Source organism: Mytilus trossulus, chromosome 11 (genome assembly GCF_036588685.1).
Source record: "Mytilus trossulus isolate FHL-02 chromosome 11, PNRI_Mtr1.1.1.hap1, whole genome shotgun sequence".
NCBI lineage: Eukaryota > Metazoa > Mollusca > Bivalvia > Mytilida > Mytilidae > Mytilus > Mytilus trossulus.
In genome coordinates this window covers 34,102,337-34,123,218 of record NC_086383.1, presented here as the reverse complement: position 1 = coordinate 34,123,218, position 20,882 = coordinate 34,102,337, and the positions used below count along the sequence as shown (strand labels likewise).

The window sequence follows — 20,882 nt, the reverse complement described above, 5'->3', positions numbered from 1 at the left end:
TTAATTTTTACTCAAGATACACAATTATAGTGTATGTTTGATATTTATTACTGTAATTTTTACAAATTGAATAAATAAAATTGTTGAGTAAGGAATGTTAATTCAAAATGGATTTCTGTTTTAATACACTATTCTACTGATATTACCTGTTTAAGATATCTTTACAGTTTTTACACTACAAAATACATGGTTATGGTTCAAAACAGTTGATGGCTTTGTCACAGTGTTCTTAACATTATAGTTACAATTAAGTATAAAAAAATATTAATTGTTTGAACAAGTTATTAAAAAAATTTGGTTTCATTTATATTCACTGATTCTAACCTGTAGAAACTATCCATTATAGCACACAAGGACAAGTCTGTCGTCGGATCCAGTGAATACCGGATATCATCTCCTGTCCTAGTTCGTTCAAATATTTCGATGATTCAATGAAAACAAGACGACTTTTGTTCAACTTTAAAAAAAAAATTAACCATAACGATAACTAAGATATTTGAACTGAATCATCATTTATATTCCAGGAATGTCAGGTATAATATGATCGTAGGCCGTAGGTACGCTCATAGTTTGAAATGCAGAAGAAGGTTTGTTCATTGACATTGTTTCGACCTTTTCGCAAATCTTGATATGTTTACAGCAACAAAACATGATTATTTCCAACCAAAATTTACAAATCTATTGATGTTTGCAAATGTAGTATTATAATTTATGACATGTTATTTTAATTTGAACGACAATTGGGGGCCGTTCTCTTGTGCTTACCGTACATTTTCCTTTCATTCTTCCAAACATTTATTCAATGAAAAGAACGTCCCATTAACCTGTATTTATTTTATTCGAGATTGAACCGTGGAAAAGCTTTTATTAAAGGGGAGAAGTATAAATATGAGATCAAAACAAAGATAATTAAAGGGTAAAATAAGCAAGTAACAAACTCCAAAGAAAAATCAAAACTGCAAGTCCCTAAACAAAGTTAATTAAAACTTCAAAACATTAAACCAATTGGAATCTGCTTTTCTATTCCATAGTAATTACATGCATTTCTTAATGTGGAAAATGATGGATTAAACTTGGTTGACTGACAATGTTTTCAAAAGTTCGGAAAGTCTTTAATCACATAGCAAAATAAAAAAAAAAAACGCATAAAAAACAAATGGACAAGAACTGTCATATTATTGACTTGACACAGGCATTTTCCAATGTAGAAAATGGTGGAAATAAACTTGGTTTTATAGCGCTAACCCTTTTACTTTGATATCAGTCTCATCAAATTCCGTTATGTTTACAATGATGCGTGTACTAAAAAGACACTAAGAATAAAATAGTCAAAATATGGATACAGCAGTCATCATCGTGTAACAATTTTAATAGGATTAATTTAACAGAACACAAAAACATCTATCTACAAACACATTCATTGATGTGTGTGTCTGACGTCAGAAAATTATATACGTAACATAGATTTTTCGTTCAATGTTTATACAATGTAGCTACAAACAACTATGAAATTACTTTATTTGTCACAGATGGTTTCTTTCGGAATAGGTTCAACAAGTGTAAATTCTTTAATAGAAACACCGTTTTTCGTTTTACGCTTTTTTCGTTTTAAAAGTTCGATAACTTCGTTAAGACTATCAAACATTTCATCATCTCTGGAAAAATACCTCAACCGTCCGGACTCCTCTTTTGTGAATATCCTTGTATGAACTGGTTCCCCATTTACTCTTAAAAAAAATGTATGCAAAAGAATGAAACTGTACAGAAATCGAAAACCAGATGATTAACCTACGACCAATTTAATGATTTCAATTAAGTATATTTTCCGAGGGCATTTCATTATCATTTGATATTTGTTGGTACTTGAAGAGGTCCGGTTCAACCATTCTAAAGTTAAAGTTTTCGCAGATACTGTGATAAACAAAAGCTCGTAGTTGTTCTAAAATCTACTTAATCTGTATTATCCCACTATTGATCGAAGATAAACGAAACTGTCAGCGCTATTGGCGAGTGTGTATCGATCAGGGCTTATCGATGGAAGAAACTACCGACCATCGACAGGAAAAGGCCGTACTTTAACCTATAATGGTTTACTTTTTAAATTGTTATTTGGATGGAGAGTTGTCTCATTGGTATAATAGATTTATATAGTTAAAGTACATATTGTTTTCCATTCCATACTGAGTCCACATAGTTTTTTTCTTTATATATCTAATATTCCTTTAAGACCAAAACATCATCTATACTCACAATACATCCAATGAATACTTTCCACTGGATGTTTCACTTTCTCGTACGAGAAAAGCACCGTCCCCCATGTATTTGTATTTTTGCAGTAACACCAATGCTTCTTCACGTGACATTTTCCCATGATACCATGGCTCATCGTCGAAACATGGCATCTGCAATAATTGATATATTTCTATTCAATGTGAGGGACGTTGAGATATATACCTGTTATTTTCAATACACAAAATCAGTGTGAATGAAGATTGTTACTTTTAAGACTGGTATATAAAGGAGGGACGAAAGATACAAAAGGGACAGTCAAACTCAAAAATCTAAAACAACCTGACAACGCCATGGCTAAAAACGAAAAAGACAAACAGAAAAACAATAGTACACATGACACAACTAACGAATAAACAACACGAACCCCACCAAAAACTAGGGGTGATCTCTGAACAGTATACACGACACAATTGTAGAATGAATTTCAGTAATTAGGAAAAATATATGTAAACGTATATTGCAATACATGTCCTGTACTAAAACACAAATTTTCTTGCATTTTATTTTTCAGTTAAACCGACTAGTAACGTCCAGGGTCTAGTTCGGCAGTTCTGAATAATAATAGATATAACAGTGGGGGAGTAAAATTATACAAGACAATTAATGTCCCATTCACGGTTTGTAATTTTAGCAATATGAGATCGTCTAAATATACAATATGACGGTTAAGTCTTTTAATGACATGATATTCGATAAACTATTTTTTTTTCAAATTTTTTATGGTTTGAAACAGGAATCAGGCTTAATGTTCTTTTTAACAAATGTAATACCAAGTTTTTATTTTTTTTTTTCTCAAAAATGGTATGTACTGAAATTTTCAAAAGAACAAATAGCACAAAACAAAATACATGTTTGCGCACGTTGTTTCACGGTTACATTTTCAAAGAGTTTTGTATTTCCTATTATAGCATAATGACAAACATATACCATTTTACAGACAATTTAGTAATACAACATTAATTTAAAAGTGATTTGTCACAAGTATCATTGAAATTCGATCTGCTTAAGGTTGATAAATTCGAAATTAGTTTGCAATAGGTAAACGTTAAATGTCATTTAAATAAAACATGCAGATACCAAAGTGGCAATCAAACATTTTAATTCAAAATACACACGACAGAAGCAAAAAACAACAATAGTATATTTGTAACACAACGGAAGGAAAAAACAATAAAATTTTAACAAAGGATAGAGAATCGCGTGCCTCTTCGAAATACACAGGTCGCCTTTGTCTGCAGTAGTCATGTTTTTCTTGAAAGTGGCCACATGTCAAACCTTAAAAATCAGAAGGAACAAAAAGACGAAGAGGGGAGGAAATGATCTAAGTTATGTTATCATAATTTCAATAAGAAACAAGTATATCGTTGCAACCTTTACAATCATGTGTAGTGTATTTTACAAACACATTTCCAGACAACATAGCAAATAGTTTCAAGCTAATATTGGTAGTACTGTACTAGTTTTAAATAGCACTAACAAAGTCTCAGTTAGAACCCATATGAAAGTTTTATGTCTCGCCTGTGAAACAAGTCGCAGACTTTGAGACAACAAAAGAATGTAACAAGACAGTGGTGACTGTTGCGGCAGCAAAGGAGTAAACTACTGAATATTGAAATAGCTGTATTCACACTTTGACTTTGTATAAAGATGCGTTGTACTACAAAATTTTCATCTGTCATATGATCATTTTATCAGATAACTGTATTTAGTTATAAGTTTATGGTGGTCATTAGTACATTGTATCCTTGCAATGTCTTCATATGGTCATTTATGCGAACTCGACCTCACTTATGGTTCGTTAAACAGTGTTCAGCTTTTGTGACTTAGTTGGTATAAGATACTATAAATAGTTGGTCAACTACACTTGGTGTATAGAATGAAACGGATACATGTGGTAAATGCCTGTAAATTTTAGGAATGCCATTTTTATAATAAGCAGCGCCACATGAACAAAAAATTGGCCAAGATGTTTAGGAAATATAAGCTAATAATAGAAATGACGAAAACTCATATAATTACCTTTCCAATTTCTCTAATAGATATGATCTTGTGCTTATCTGATGACTTCAGTCTTGGATGAATTTTCTCTTTGCACGCGTTACATAGGTAAACACCACAGTCCTCGCATTTCCATTTAACATTCTGTTGATCGCAAAACTGACACATGAAAGCAGTTTGAGCTTCATTTTCATTGAATGGTTCCGCCATATTCAAAACCTACTGAAATGCTTAATTGACATGAAATAAAACATAGTTTACCACTGTTTAGTTATACTGTTATCGTATAAGAAAGACAGAAAACACAATTGTTTCACATTATGTATGTTTCATTTTTTATGCTGTTGGAGATATTGATTATATCTATCTTTCAAACTTCATACGGCATCGAATCATACATACTTTGAAAAAAAACTATCAATTTCTGATCATTTATGTTTCTGTACAAATTTTTTGTTTTTAAGATTTACTCAGCAACCATGCTGATCTAAATTGTTTTATTGTGTAAGTGTGTTTTTCATATAATATATGCACTAATGGCCAGAAAACACAGTTATGTTGTAGTGCATTTCTCTTAGATAATAAATTCGCATCTGCTCTATCTCGAAAAGATTTTTTCAGTGTAGTGTACTACCAGTGAGACAAATGATATCAAAATTATAGAAACTTCTACCAGCTCTAACTCAAAATATTGACAATTCTATGTTAAGTGTGTGTAAAATTCAGTTTGACAGCTTCAGACGTAATAAAATTTGACCTTTTAGAACTGGACCAATTCACTACTCAACATAAAGATTCAGCACCCAATTTTTTGGCATGTAATTACATCCTCCAACTTAATTAATATTTCATGCATTTAATATCAAAAAATACATTGGGAAAGTGTATCAAATTAACATGCAAGTTATACGCTGTTTACACTAGGGACTATATTCGTAAACAACGAAAACCAAAGGACGAAGACAACGAAAACCAAAAGGACGATAACTGTGTCCTTGGACATCAATATTCTAAGGAAGATACATAGAAAATTGTCAGTTTATATACAAGAAAATCGTAATAATCTCAATTTTGAATGTGCATTAAATACAATTGCGATTTTTGAAGAATGGAAAATACTGCGAGGTTAACTATTGTAATTTTGGAAAATATATAAGTATTATATATTAGAATTTGAGTTTTTTATCTTGCGATACTCACACATAATGAGCATTCAAAAAAATCGCCATAATTTCTGAAGTAACAGTAGTATAAGATAATGTACTAGAAAATAATGTATGTAAATTTCATCTACCTTCTGCTGTAAAGGTTTATATTATCTTTACTAACCGCAAGTGTTACCCGGGTTTGGTTGGTACGTAATAATAAAGAATTATTTTCATAATGTTTACTATACATGTGGTATGTTGGCTTATCAGAATTATAATGATTAAGATAGGTTTCACAAATAACATAATATCTGACATAATTAATAACCATATGAGTGTACGTGATGAATAATTTACTTAACACATTTCTTAAACTCTGTTATGTATAGGAGTCAATTGAACTTCTGAAATCACTTTAATGGGTCTTAAAATACTTTTTATGCATTAAACGAACTTCATTAATTAATTCAAATAACTTGTCATAACATTTATTTAATCAACTAAACTTTTTTTCATTAAACAATCTATGTATTTCCTTAAATCAATGATGTTTTTGTTTTTCATTACGTACATTTGAACATTAAAAATCTACTTTTATCTCGGAAAATCTTCATTGATACCAATTCAAAGTGAACTTGATGGTCAATAAGGGCCAAATGAGATAAGAAAATAATTCAAAATAATATCTAATCAACGGATATAGAGCTACATACAAATATATAAAAACTAATCTAATAACAATGATATAAATGTTATAAAGCCTTCAATGTATTTCTACTAGAGCACAGCTTTATATCGAGGTATCACGATAATTCTTTGTTCTCTGAAGACATGTGCTATTCTTACACACCTTTTCATTTAATGAGATAAACAATAATACACTAATTCATAATATTTATACTTTCTACTTAAAGTTTAATTTTATCTTTCTGCTTATAAATTAATTAATCAATTGATCAATTAAAGAATTATAAAAACATTTCCATAATAATCATTTCACAAGTCATGTGGTAGGTCGGCTTATCAGCAAATATAATGATCAAACCTAATGCATCTCCAGGATACACATGATACCGTAAATCACATAAACACCTGTATTGAAATTGTAATTATAATAATACAATAGAAAATAAGGGTCCCTACTTTTTACAAAACTTCCATGTCTCACACAATGCATCTTATTTCTTATGCAGCAAAAATACTGCAATCTGATTGGTTGACTACCCCGGTGTAAATATCACCCCATCCTGGTTTACCCTGTGGATAAATAAAATTTTGCCAAATTTAAAAATAAAATGAAATTTTGCCAAAAAAATTTAGAATGTAAAATTTGGACAAAATAAAGGGAAAAAAAATAAAAAAAATAAATAATAATCATAAGAAAATGCTAAAAAAAAATAAAAAAAATAAAAAATATATTTTTTTTTGCAAAACTCAAAAGAACACAAACATTTTCTGAATGTTTCCAAAAATAAAGTAAAAAGGTATGCCAATGTGCAGCAGCATGGACATTGAAAAAATATTACGCTGGAAATTTTTCATTACCATTTTTACAATTTTACATCCTGGTTTCAAAATGAGTAAAGGAATTGTTCATAAGAAATAAATTCGTTATCTTGGTGTAATCAGGGGTGTACGGATTTTACACCGTTGTTGAAAATTCATACACCCATTCGGCTGCGCCTGAGGGTGTATGAATTTTCAACAACGGTGTAAAATTCTGTACACCCCTGTTTACACTAAGATAACTAATTATGTTTTATGTTTCGTAATAAATTCACATATTTACCTGACACCTATAATATCTTCATTTTAGAGATTGGTTCATATAAATTTAACAAGAATGTAATTGAATTATTATGTTACATCATCCATGTGCATGTTGTCTACTGTACGTAAACACTTCTACACATAGATGCATGTACTGATATGCTTTGTAAACAACTCCTCAGTTGGCATTAACGTGTTCGATACGAATATTGTAATGTAATGAAACCAGGCTTAATGAATGAAACCATTTCTTCGTCTTTTATACCTTACCTTATACTGTATAGAAGAACACACTTATCTCAACAACATACGTACTTACATGAATCGTAATATTTAATCCAAACTTAGAAAATGCGATGTTTAAAAGTATCCATTACAACATAACTTAATAATACACAATTTAAATGTCATTGATTTTTCTATTTAAATACCTCAGACATACACATTTGAAATAAACTTACCTCCCTTTGTCATCAAAAAGCAGTCATTTTAAAATTTCAATCGACGTTTTTAAAATCGAAATCTAATTAGTAACTCTACTATGTGCACAGTAACAGCAAAAGGGGCACGTACAACCATTTTTGTTTTGTATATCAAATATTTGTTTGATTATCTTTTAACGAAAAGCAAAAGTCATAAAGCTCTGTTAACAAAATTAATTAAACATATCCTGAATTTCATTCGTCTGAAGCTCTTTTTTAATTTAATTTTATCAAAAACGCCTAACGCCAGTTCGTAAAGTATACGAAACGGAACAATCAAAAACACTCAATAACAAAGAAATGGCCTAACAAAGTAATATATGGTCACCTTAAAATTTGAACTCTTAACTTTTGTCTGATGACGAATTATCACGAGGTTAATACAAATTCAAATTAAAACCTTTGGCAGTTATTGTGTATTGTTAAGAATGTTGGCATTAAAATACTGTTCTTAATCTTTATTTTAGATCCAACAAGTTTTCTTCTATTTCTTAGATATAAATACGAATACAAGAAAACGTCTTTTACAGAGTGTTTAACTTTCGACGTCATAATGTGAAGGTTTCATACATATCTCTACGATGAATGGTCATTATAAAATATCAATTTAATTGTGAGTTCTGACACGAAAAATCGTATACAAATTATATATGTTATTACAAAAATGAAATTTCATTTCAGATTTTTCCATTGGCAATAATTTTAGAAAAACTAATGTAATATTAACATGATTAATGAGTTGCTGAAAGTATAAACAGCTCAGAGGAAATCCAAATGAGTTAAATAATGTTTAAATACAGTTAAAACATTTGAACGGATCATCCTCAGAGAAACAATTAAGCAAGTGACGGCAAAGAAGGCATTAGAAGAGGAAATGTTTCATTTTTTGAAGGTCAATTAACTAGAACATTGACATACATATAACATTGTCTCAATGAATGCAGGGATAATGAGATTAACTGGATAGATAAAAAAAATTAGAATAACTAAAATCAAGTATCAAAGAGTTACGTGAACTAAATTGCAATCATTTCCTTAAACACAAAAAAATGGTAGTGTAAATCTGACAATTGCATGAAATCATGGAAATCGATAATTTTCTTTAAATTCTAAATTTTAGTTTCTTTTGTATATTTCGGAGTTTAGTATGACGTTCATTATCACTGAACTTGTATTCATTTTGGTTTAGGGGCCAGCTGAAGTACTGGTATCTATAATGAGTTTACTTCATCGTGTGTGTACCACAAAAGCGTTTGGAGGACATCATAGAACCTGTATTAGAAAAAGATACAATCGTTTCTGATGAACAGCTGGTGTAAAGTACCAGTCTTTTTCAACTTTCAAATAGAGACAACAGTAGTAAACCGCTGTTCGAACTTCATAAATCGATAGAGATAAAACAAATCAAAGTTACAAACTAAAACTGAGAGAAACGCATCAAATGAAAGAGAACTACGACACAACCGAAACACAAAAATAAAATGTAACACACACAGAAACGAACTACATTTTTCCATTTCCTATCGTTAATTATCCATTTTTAGATGGTGACGTTCCCTTGTCACCATCTTACGGTGTTTATATATCTAAACTTGTACGATTCGCTCGTGAATGTAACAATGTTTTAGATTTTATGTATTACTGAAAAATTATTACACCAGGGTTTTCGATATCACCAACTAGTTAAAACACTTATTAAATTTTATCATCGGTATAAGGACATTATCCGTAAATATAGCTTTACGTGCAGATTTCTTATACGTTCAGTTATTTCACATCCAATTTGTTATGGAAATATTCTGTATAAAGCACAAAAATGTCAGTATTTACCTCAGAAACTAACAAAACCTTTAAATAGACTTATTAAGTATGGATATAGTTACGATACTGTTGTCAGGTCGTTAAAGATTGCATATTTTGCCGTTAATATTGATTCACTTATAAGGTCTTTGCATCGGAACTAAACACATTTATTAAAAAACCAGTTGTTGGCATGACACGGGTTATATTCTTCTCATATATGTTATGATGGTATGATAATAAACCCCTAACGGGAAGGATTGTGCCTGATATTCATATGATGAAATCATAATCTTTCAATCAGTTTAATTGAAGTCTAAAGCTAACATGTAAGATTACTGCTAGTAGTATGTTGTTATTTATGTATTATTGTCATTTTGTTTATTTTCTTTGGTTACATCTTCTGACATCAGACTCGGACTTCTCTTGAACTGAATTTTAACTGTGCGTATTGCTATGCTTTTACTATTTTACATTGGCTAGAGGTAAAGGGGGAGGGTTGAGATATCATAAACATGTTTAACCCCGCCGCATTTTTGCGCCTCTAGCCTTTGCTAGTCTTGTATTATTTTAATTTTAGTTTCTTGTGTACAATTTGGAAATTAGTATGGCGTTCATTATCACTGAACTATATAAATTTGTTTAGTGGCCAGCTGAAGGACGCCTCCGTGTGCGGGAATTTCTCGCTACATTGAAGACCTGTTAGTGACCTTCTGCTGTTGTTTTTTCTATGGTCGGGTTGTTGTCTCTTTGACACACTCCCCATTTCCATTTTCAATTTTATACAATATAACAATGGCCAATTCCCTGAATTGGTACAGGGCATTTTAAGATATAAATGGTGGATTGAACCTGGTCTGGTGGCATGCCAAACCTTCAAATAAGGATTGTAATATTGAAATACAATTGCCAACATTTTTTTTTTAGTTAATTCAACTATGACCATACTATGACCCGCCGTCGTTCATTAAAGAACATTTACAATGTCCTTTTCTTAACACCGTGATTGTCTCTTTTTGTAATTTTCATGATTATTGACCTGATTTAGAAGTCATTTTTAATGGTTAATGTCATATCTTTAATTATGTATATATGTAGATGATTTCTGTTAAATTTGTAGAATATATGAATCAATTAGACAACCAAATTTTGACCCCTCTAAATATACAAAATTTAGTCCTGGTATCAATAATGAGTTTACTTAGAGTAAGGAATAAACATGCCCTTCATCATATCGTGTACTGGTTTCTTATAAAGCTTCTGAATTGCAAAAAAAAAAAGAAAGTTGTAATCATCACTGTGGGTATGGTTGTCCTGCGAGAGAACGTTCTGTGCTGGTGATTTGGTCCTGTCAGGTGTTGGTTGGTCCTGATTCTGTGCTGGTGGGTTTGTTTACATTGTATCAGAACGGCAATAAAACGACTGTTATGTTGCTTAATTTTTCTGATGCGTCAAAAGTACCATGTAAAGTATATTACAACAATATTATATTGCAAACGTCGTGCAAGTTCGTTAAACGGAATTGTCCTGACGCTGTGCTGGTGATAAAAAAAAACGGTCCTGGTTCTGTGCTCCTATGTCCTGGTTCTCTGCCTTTATGTTTTCGTTAAAAGTGGCATATATTCAAGATCATTGATGCTAAACAGTTATTGGTTAATTAAGGTTTGTCTGCTTTCTTGAAATTGACATTGTTGTGAATCTGTTTACTGTTATTATGAGAGAAAAAATATCCCTATTTTTTTTTATTAATTTTAAAGATAACTGTAATCTCATGTATTGGTCTGTTAATGGAACCTTTCTTGCCACTTTTTAACATAAGAAAATATGTATACGATTTTTGGGATTACGATCATTTTGCAAGATTACCAAAATACGTTGTAATTTATATAATACTTATATAAAGTAGATGATGTGTTATGTTTGTTGTCAATGGACAAATTTCCATAAGAAACCAAAGGAAATATGTGTTAACAACCATACGTCATCGTACGACCTTCAACAATAGTCCATAAAATAAAAATATGAAAGGTTTTGCATAAAAATGGAGAGCAAAAATATAGAACAGAGGACTTTCTGAGCGTTTGAATCATATGTCTTTAGCAGCTTAAAACACATTTGTTTGCAAACAATTGAGTGCTGACTTTATAAAGAATGACAATTGTATTGCGGGGTTTTTTTTGGGAGGGGGAATGGGGGAAAAGTTAGAGCGAGGTTACAGTGAAAGTTTTAAGCTTGGAATAGTTTCCCGTAAGATTTTAAAGTTGTAGTTTAAAAGAAAAATGTATCTTATAGCTATTAAGAATCACTTGCTGTATCTGTAAGATTTTTTCAACATATGTTTTTTGTCTGAACGGTTATGAGGTATTTTTTTTCGATAGAACACTAAAAAAATACACTATTTTATGAAAGGGCAGACTAGAATATGTCAGAGAATAAAGACGAGATAACCTAGAGAACACTAACAAAACTAAGATTTCTTAGCCTTTTCATTTCAAAATTCCAAAATAAATAAATATTTTTGATAAAGAATAACGGGGAGGAAGTGAGCAATGAGCCTTACTTCTCTATATTTAAATATTGTTATGAATAAAAATCAAATGTGCCTTAATTATAATTGAAAATAAATAAATGGAAAAACTACCTAACTAAAATGTACTTTTATTCTAATATTGACAATCTCTGTAGTAATGACTCCTTACTAAGATATTTCACTTCATCCATTTTGTTCTGTATTTTTTTATATTATGAGATCATAGTACTATTATTATATTAAAATGTAGCCTTTATCAATATTTAAAAGAATTGAATCTAAAGCAAAATATATCAAACATTTCTGTTTTCATCTATCCGTTTTCAGGAATTTAACCGTCAACGTAATCACGCCTGGAAAGTAAAATGCGTACTCGGCAGTCTGTAATCGACCATTTTTAGACACCCTCCTAAAAAAACAAGCCGGGGGTGGGGGTTCAGAGATGCAAATTAAGTACTTAGATTAATATTTTATCTTTTCGTGTAAGGTTTATGACCCCTTCTGTGGCCTGTCAATTACGAAATGTGCAAACTACAATAGTATCAAAACAGCACAGACAATGAATAATAGAGATTTAATTTTGTACATATATCTAGGAAAACTTCTTGCAAAGCATTATTATTTATAGTTCATTATTATATTTAGTAGAAAAAGAGTATTTGGTAAAAATAAAATCACTATTTTTGTAGAAAATTCACAGACCTTTGTACAGAGATTTTTATTATGTTTAGCATTGGATCAACACAAGGGTACATTATCCTTAAAAATCTATTTAAAAGTATATCAACCTAACGTTTGCCTGTGCCTTCAATTTCAAAAATTAAAATGTCTCGTAGCTTCATACTACCAATTGAGTATAAAACAAGTATAAATCAGTTTAAATAAAAATTTTAGATTAAACACACACCTACCTTTAACTTTAAAAGGTCCAAACAGTTTAAAACAATACAAATCTACACACACACAAACACTGGCTTTTAATTTCAACAGCTTATCAATCCAAATTGCTATAAGATAATATATAAGCTCACCTGTGTCGAGGTGTCGTGTGGGGTTCATTTATTGTTTTGGTGTCCGCAATTACAAAAAGATCTTTTCTGAAATAATGTGACCAAATGTTACCAAATGATTTTTCAAGAGTGAATCTAGGAAAAACAATACTCATCAACAAACATGATCACTGTCTGTTAAAATGTATTCGAGTTTGTAGTTATAGCCGATTTCATTGAGTATGTAGGCAAAGGTAATATCTATGGTTAGCTTGCTTGTTAGCTAAACCGTGAAGTCATTGTTAGGTAAGGTATACTATCCTCCTTTCGAAGAAGCCTGGTCCTATAGACAGAAAGATTTGTCATTTGTCGGACTAGTCTACTCTTAAAGTAGGGTAGTTTACATAACCTAACAATGACTTTTCTGTTCAGCAAGCAACATCACCAAAGATATTCCCTTTGTCTACACACTCATTGAAATCGGCTTTAATACTGCAAATGTTCAAGCAAATAGGGCAAAATGTACCGAGTAAAAAAATCTAAATGTCTATCTACCTTGCACATTTCAGAAAATTCAGATCAGATAACGAAAAGCAAGCAACATTTATAAGCAATTTAAGATTTTGACTCACAGTTTCCATTCACCACAAATATTCTCGTTACAACGAATCATTTTAAATACAAAAATACCAGTTGCAGCCTTTTGTTTATCTATTTATATATGTATACGAATAAAGTTATGAAAGGAAGCAGGGTCACCAGGGTGAGGAGTCCATTTCGTCTGAAATAAATGCTAAGCATAGATCTAGAAAGTGACAGATAATCATTACATTTAAAAAAAATCTCTTCTTTTCGACTTTTTCGAACAAATTCACACATAAAATGAATTAAAACGTATTGTGGAATTTTTAACTTGTGTTCAATTCATTGGTTACAACTTTTACTAGGATAACAATCCTGTCAAGTATGAATGAGCTGAGTAAAATATTTCAGAAAGGAAGATGGAAATGTGAAAGTTTTCGTGCGTCAGGTGCCACAGCATACGAACATCTAACATGCCTCGTCAGGGTGGAAGCTTAAAAGTTCACGAAATTTTGATTTAAAACCTTTATTCATTTCAACAAATTTATTGAAATTGTATTGAGGATTTAACCATCTACGACAACAAGATTTTTTTTTACAATTTACAGCTCTTTTATGAATATATGCAAAGCAAACCATTGATTAACTTGCTTTCTATGATTCTTTGGATGTTTTTAAACGACAGGTGAGTAGTCTGTTTACTATATACTAGAATTTGTTTGGACAATAAACATTAACTTCAATTCCTGTCAGTTTGTATTTGTCCAATCAAATCCCAGTATTATTGAAACTCCGCTTACCTATTGTTTTAAAACACCCAAGCAAACATAGCAAGCAACTCAATCAAAGTTTTGTTTTGCATGCTTTTATAGCAGAGCTGTACTATATAATGCAAAGAAGCGTTTAAGTCTTTCGCCAAAAAATACTATCAATTTCTTTTAGTCCTATGTAAACTTCCGTTCCATTTCCTTCCATTCAAGGTCATTAAATTGAACTGTTAAATATGTCTTGGTACCTTCTTAATTCCTTTATAAGTCTTATGTAAACATAATTATGACAATAACTGTTGTGAGCATAGGATTCACTTCACACTTTTAAAGTTCGGCTTCATCAAACATTAACATGTGAACTTAAGTTTTGAGACTTTTTTAATCGACACGATTGGGATTTTTGTATATATGAGAACATGGTTTATCTATTAGTCGAAAATGCGGCTTTGAATTAGCTTTCAGTACCTGCAAGCATTCGTTGTTCAATAATGTATGTCTTTGTGTTATTATTTTATGTGATTAACTGTTTTGTTGGAACACCACTGTAACAATGAAGGAGGAAATGAGGAGGGTTGGTTGAGTGGAAGTGCAGGAGGGGTATGCAGATCGCTAACAAACATGTCTATGCGGCATGGGCTTTGAACATTGTTGAAGTATCAATGTAAGGGGCATTTAATATCTTTATAAAACTATTCTTATTTTAGATACTATATATTATTATCTGATATTGGACGAAAGATGTTGCCCTTTTATGTAATAATGTAATACAAATTAAGATCCTTTGAAGACAAATATTTAACTGCCAAATGGATGCACACGAGCTAAAATAGGAGTCATAGATCCTAGTGACAACAATTATCTGCCCAATTTTATTGATTTTGTAACATGTGTTTCAAATATGACCAACTTCTTATTCAAAATCACCAGCACCGTATCAGGACCCACCAGCACAATAACTGGACCTACCAGCACAGTATCAGAACATGAATAAATTGAAAAAATGCAAAATTTTAATAAATTGCAATGTTTCTTTCACAAAATAGTTTTGTCGTGTGGAAAGCAGACTCTATGAACATTTTTGTTTTATTTTTTCAGTCGAGATTTTCTGAAAATGAGCATTTTTGTGTTACGCTTACTGAAACGGTTTAGAAGGTAAACTTTTTAATGGTTTACATATGAACCCATTAGAAACAAAATTTAAAAAATCTCAACTGTTTTCTTCTTTTTTTTATGAGTGAAAACGTTAAAATCATAATTTTCGTCTTTGTTTACATTTTCTCATTGATCACCAGCACCCGTCAGGACCGAATCACCCGCACAGAACGTTCTATCGCAGGACAACCATACCCACCGTGATCATGTTCATCCAAATTTAGTATGTAACCTAAAAACCTTATACGAAAAATCACAGTTGTATGATTTTAAATAATCGTTTTTCATTTGAATATGATTTTAAAATGAATTGTGTAAATATCTAAGGAACCAGACTCGAAGAGCAAAGCATACGTTTGATAATTAGAATATGCACTGTATTAATTCAAGATATGTAGATTGTAAGGCAAATTTGAGAGAGAAAAAACAAATGCATTTTATTTGTAATAGTTTAAGGTTGTTTTTCACAGACATATCCTGTTGGATAGTCACATGGGAGATCATTCCATCCATAAGCCTTCTGTTGACATGTCTTTTTGCAAAAGTTCACGCAGTTTTCTGTCCTTTCGCCATTTGGCTCAGGATACTGCCAGTAACTACTGGATATTCCAGTATTGTCAGACGTCCACCTCCACTGTCCTTCCGTCTCGATATCGTTCAGGCCTATCCATACTTCAGCTTGAGAGAAAGAAAAAACAAATATAAATTAGTAAACAAAAGGTTTCATTTATAAAAAAATATGTCTTTTTTGTTTATTCTGCATTGGCTACAGGTAAAGGGGGAAAGTTGAGACCTCCCAAAACATGTTTCATCCTGTACAATGTTCTGCCTGTCCAAATTGAAGTAAGGTAATCTTGTATATTTGGGTTTTTTAATTCTAAATAATTTATATGTTAACGTGATAAGTATGACGTCTATTTTCATTGTTTACGAGTCAGCTGAAGCCAGTCTCCAGATGCAATATTTTCTCGCTATATTAAAGACACATTGGTGGCCTCAGGCTAATATCATTTCTTCAAAAGAAAACATTTGAAGCCATATATAAGGTTATCAAATTATACTTAAACAAAAAGTGACATTCGTCCTATAAGAATAAATCAATAGAAAATACCTTGCAGTTTAGAAATTAACCATGAGTTCTCTGCTCCACTGTCAACCTTTGCCAAATAACCACCTTTTTGTTGGCAGTTTTTCTACAAGAAAACATAAAAAAAATGATGAAGCTTTTTTCAAATTTCCAAAGATTCAACATAGACATTTGTATATTAGTGTTGTCCTAATATGCAGGTATAAGTAGGCATGGTCAAGATGTAACGGTAAAATAATTTAAACAAACTACAATTTAACTAAAGGGGAAGAACAGATATAATTTTGATTACATTGAATTGGGTTTTTTTTGTCTAAAGCCAGAGACAAGTTGTAGACATAGATTTTTTCGAATTTGATGTATTTGCAAAATCTTAGACATTTCAACGAATGTGTCATCAAAATAAAAATCTACAATCGCTTGTATACTGTGATATTGACCTTAATTATGTATGTGAACATATTTTGCATAATTTGGTCTTTATGGCTCAATAAGGATATTAAATTATAAGAAGAACAATTTCTACGAGGTCATATTAACCGAAAGTGATAGATCTAGTTTGAATTACCTTTGCAATATTCCATGTCACATTTCTATACACGAACCAATAACAGTGACCCGAGAAAGTCACCCAGTCGTCGGGACATGAAAAACTTTCTGAAAACAAAATATTAGACATTGAAGATGGATGTGATTGAAATATATTATTTCTTCCTGGTTACATTTTTTGGTTAACTAACTAATATATTTGAGGTTATTGTTGATTCATAAATATTCGTTGGATACCAATTTTGTGGGTTTTGTGTGCAAAAAGGAACCACAATTTCAAATGATACACGAATTATAAATTTCGAAAAGTAGTAACTGAGAACTTTGCCAAAGCAAAAAAATTAAATATTCACGAGAGTGCAAGTTTAACTCTGTCTATGAAAATGTGTACCTACGAAAATAGATAAATCCGCAGTAAATCTAAAATTGTCACGGCTCAATATCTGTTCGTGGTTTTGGCTGATGCGTTTATAGCAGATCTGTCTTGGGGTGATTTTCTGTATGTGAAAGTGTCTGTTTTAACAGATAGAAAACAATGTACAAAATTTGAATTCCCTAGCCAATAAATCGGTGAAATTGATAATATTTGTTCTAACCTTACTTGCATCTGCATCATTTAATTAATTTAGAAATATATATGTTTCATTTGATTCTATATTTTCTACAATAATGCATAAGTAATTGACAATGAGACTTACTTTTCTTCAAGTTATTTATTTCCAACTGCATACCCATCATTTTATTCTGATTCCCTTTAAGTAAAGAGATCATTGCAGCTTGGTTAGCTTGAATACTTCTGCATTCTCTCTTTTGAGTACCAACATTCGATGCTAAACTTGTTATCTGTGCCTTTTGTTTTTTACAGCAATCCTCCAAACTTTTGACTTTCGTTTTAATGTCTTCATCTTTCTCTAGCTTTCCTACGATTTTGTTTATTGCTATTTTATTATGATTACTGATATTCATGAATTCGTTAAACCGGTTTTCTATACTGACAATTTGTTTTATCATCATCCATAAGCAAGGACTTTCGGTAGATTTGTTTGATGATTCTTCCGAACAGTTTTTCTCCGTGGCTAATGAAGAAGTAGCAGACCAAACCAAAAGAATGTAGAAGCAACTACTAGTAATCATTTTGTCATGTAAGCAGGCGAATGTGCAAAATCAGATTATGCTCAACAAGTTTCCGAGAATAAAAATTCAATGAAGTGATACTAGAAACCGACATAAAAACGTATTTCATGCATACGTGACACGTGTTGAAATGTGATATATTATTTCATGTATTTACTATTGAATGTAAAAGAGAAAAAGTATAATATTTCATCGATTGTTATATAAATAAACGTAATGAAATATGACTCGCCATTAAGTGTTTCATGCGTACTTTTATATTTTTTTTAATTGTTTTTATTTTGGGGGGGGGGGGGGGGGATAAATCTTGATTTGTTAAATCTCTTGAAGTTATCCGTTTATTTTGTACCATTGCATTTTGCACCCAAAATAACAAATTCGTACCTTGAATTTGTCATTTCGTACCATGAAAATTAACCATTTTGTACCATACGAAGCACTTTCCTACCACATGACATAACAAAAGTACGTGATTGGCGTGTGATTACATGTATAAATGTTTTTTAGCTTATTAAAAATATTTCTAAATGAATGTTGCGTAAAAACATACTGAAATAATTAAAACCAAAAGAAAGGCCAGAACATTTGATTAGTCTTTGCTTAACTATTTTGGGGTTTGTGGAAATCAAGCGCAAATGATGGCTTGAAAGGCTTTTAAATATTTTTTTGCAAAAGTGAAGGGCAAAGCCCCACAAAAATAGCCTTTCAAGACGTCATAGTTATTTTGTCTAGGATTTGCCTGACTGAAAAACAAATTTGACATTCTTCTGCTATGTTTTCAACTAAAGAATATAAAAATGTCTGTCTGACATTGTTTTAATCATACACAGAGTTTGAGATACACAATCACAGTTACAGTTTATATGAATTTCGTTTATGTAAAAAATAAGTCAATAATAGATAAATTATTTCATTTTCACAGCTAGTTTAATTGGTTATCAGTGCAAGATCAAGAAATGATAATAAAAGTAGAGGTTGCACTGACTGGTACCTACTTCTGACTTGGTCCTATAGTTATAATCAACCCCATTTTTGCCACAAAAGATATCCTTCATCACTCCTCTGCCTAAATTACCCTCTGAACAGTTGCTTAGTAAATTTACCAAGTAAGTTTCTAGGATACTTGTAAACCCTTAAAAACTATTAGTTTTGCAATATGTACATCCTATCTAAAGGACCACGCTAAAGCGGATACTCTCTTCCGGTTTTGATACACCATGACTGCTCGTTTGAAATGTGAAATAAAATTATCTCATTAATCAAATAAGCTGTAGCAATTATCATCCAGTTAAAAAAGAAATGTCAATAAATGCATTAAGCAAGACAATTTTTCGTGACATTTCCATCATGGATAAGCAGATCATTAAGCATGTGACTGTACATCTATAGAAATTAAAATGTTAAGTCATTCGATCATTTGATAGAATGATAGGTGATGATATATATGGCAGTTTTAAAGTCAGAACTGACACAAATGCAGCACAAATAGTGATGCATGCATATATAGCAAGACAAACAAATATCCATGTGTCAATTTATGATTTTCACTGACCAAATTTAACATCTTTGTATAACTTCAAACTTCAAATTCCTTAATTGCCCAAAGATTGGTATTATAGAACATTACACATTAAGAGAGGCAATTTAACCACTTTCATTCATTAAACCGTCATATTGATCATATGCATGGTGATTTGATACATGTATGATGTATAAGAATATTATAATAATTACATGCTTTTTGTATAGTCAAATTTTTAAGGCAAATCTGTTGGTATTATTTCGAAATGATGGAGTCAGGCATTTTTGCAAGTTATCATAACTTCCTTTTATGCAACTAAAATTTGTTTTCTTATTTTTAATGAAAGTTCATATACTTAGATAAGTACGAGAAGATAAACGGTCAAAACAGGCTTTCTAGACTGTATAGATATGTATGGATTTGAAAATTGCTGTATTGATTTAGGTGAATAAAATAAGGTGCAGCAGCTAATGTACCATTGTGTGATGCATTGAATTACACATTACATTTGTAAATATATTTTATCAAGTGAAAAGAAAAATTATACCACATCTTTTTCATATATATATATAATTGTGTTACATCCTCTAATTATATAATCATATATGATGTTAGAGGGTTTTTCATGCTCTTTTCGTCATGCTTGAAGATATTGATTGATAATCTGATATTATTTCTTCATGACAAGTCACAGATCAAGTTCTATATTTTGTTTCAGTCTGATAATTTTGTGGAGAGCTAGGGACCTTGGACTTGGATAATTCACTCATATAATTTGGCATGATTTAGAATAATGCTTGTAGAGGACAATCATGTTATCAGTAGCGTTCAGTGGTAATTTCATGGTAACACAAATACTGTCAGTGTCTATTTTATCTGTTTTTGGTCAACTTTGTTTTAAAGTACTTTTCAGTGTGAGTTTTACAATAAGTTGTGTTTTGAAACCTGATCTTATCGGAATAATACTTCCTCTTATTCAGTTTCATTTAGATAATTTACAGAATGCATGCTGATGCGAAACATGAAATGTACATAAAGGAGCAAAACTCAAAAAATATTTTCAGATCACAAACCAAA

The 20,882-nt window shown here is 31.0% G+C and overlaps 2 protein-coding genes across 2 annotated transcripts; both read right to left on the bottom strand.

The window, feature by feature from the left end:
• Nucleotides 1–1,516: 1,516 nt before the first annotated feature.
• On the bottom strand, nucleotides 1,517–5,652 carry LOC134689983 (GRB2-related adapter protein-like). The gene is made up of 4 exons (XM_063549954.1): nucleotides 5,585–5,652; nucleotides 4,312–4,520; nucleotides 2,251–2,402; nucleotides 1,517–1,727 (listed from the first exon to the last, which is right to left on the bottom strand). Exons 2-4 carry the CDS (start codon nucleotides 4,498–4,500, stop codon nucleotides 1,517–1,519), a joined length of 552 nt encoding a protein of 183 aa, XP_063406024.1. The 5' UTR covers nucleotides 4,501–4,520; nucleotides 5,585–5,652.
• A 10,312-nt stretch (nucleotides 5,653–15,964) lies between these two features.
• LOC134689982 (CD209 antigen-like protein E) lies at nucleotides 15,965–18,283 on the bottom strand. The gene is made up of 4 exons (XM_063549953.1): nucleotides 17,848–18,283; nucleotides 17,169–17,257; nucleotides 16,625–16,706; nucleotides 15,965–16,191 (listed from the first exon to the last, which is right to left on the bottom strand). The coding sequence occupies exons 1-4, from the start codon at nucleotides 18,281–18,283 to the stop codon at nucleotides 15,965–15,967; spliced, it is 834 nt and encodes a 277-aa protein (XP_063406023.1).
• Between the last annotated feature and the right edge of the window lie 2,599 nt (nucleotides 18,284–20,882).

Coding starts and splice junctions, on each gene's coding strand:
- LOC134689982 (XM_063549953.1), bottom strand. CDS start 18,283: ATGATTACTAGTAGTTGCTTCTACATTCTTTTGGTTTGGTCTGCTACT. Junction 17,258..17,847: donor AATAAATAACTTGAAGAAAA/GTAAGTCTCATT, acceptor TTTTGTTTTCAG/AAAGTTTTTCATGTCCCGAC. Junction 16,707..17,168: donor TGACATGGAATATTGCAAAG/GTAATTCAAACT, acceptor GTTTTCTTGTAG/AAAAACTGCCAACAAAAAGG.
- LOC134689983 (XM_063549954.1), bottom strand. CDS start 4,500: ATGGCGGAACCATTCAATGAAAATGAAGCTCAAACTGCTTTCATGTGT. Junction 2,403..4,311: donor CTATTAGAGAAATTGGAAAG/GTAATTATATGA, acceptor CAATTATTGCAG/ATGCCATGTTTCGACGATGA. Junction 1,728..2,250: donor AAGTATTCATTGGATGTATT/GTGAGTATAGAT, acceptor ATTTTTTTTAAG/AGTAAATGGGGAACCAGTTC.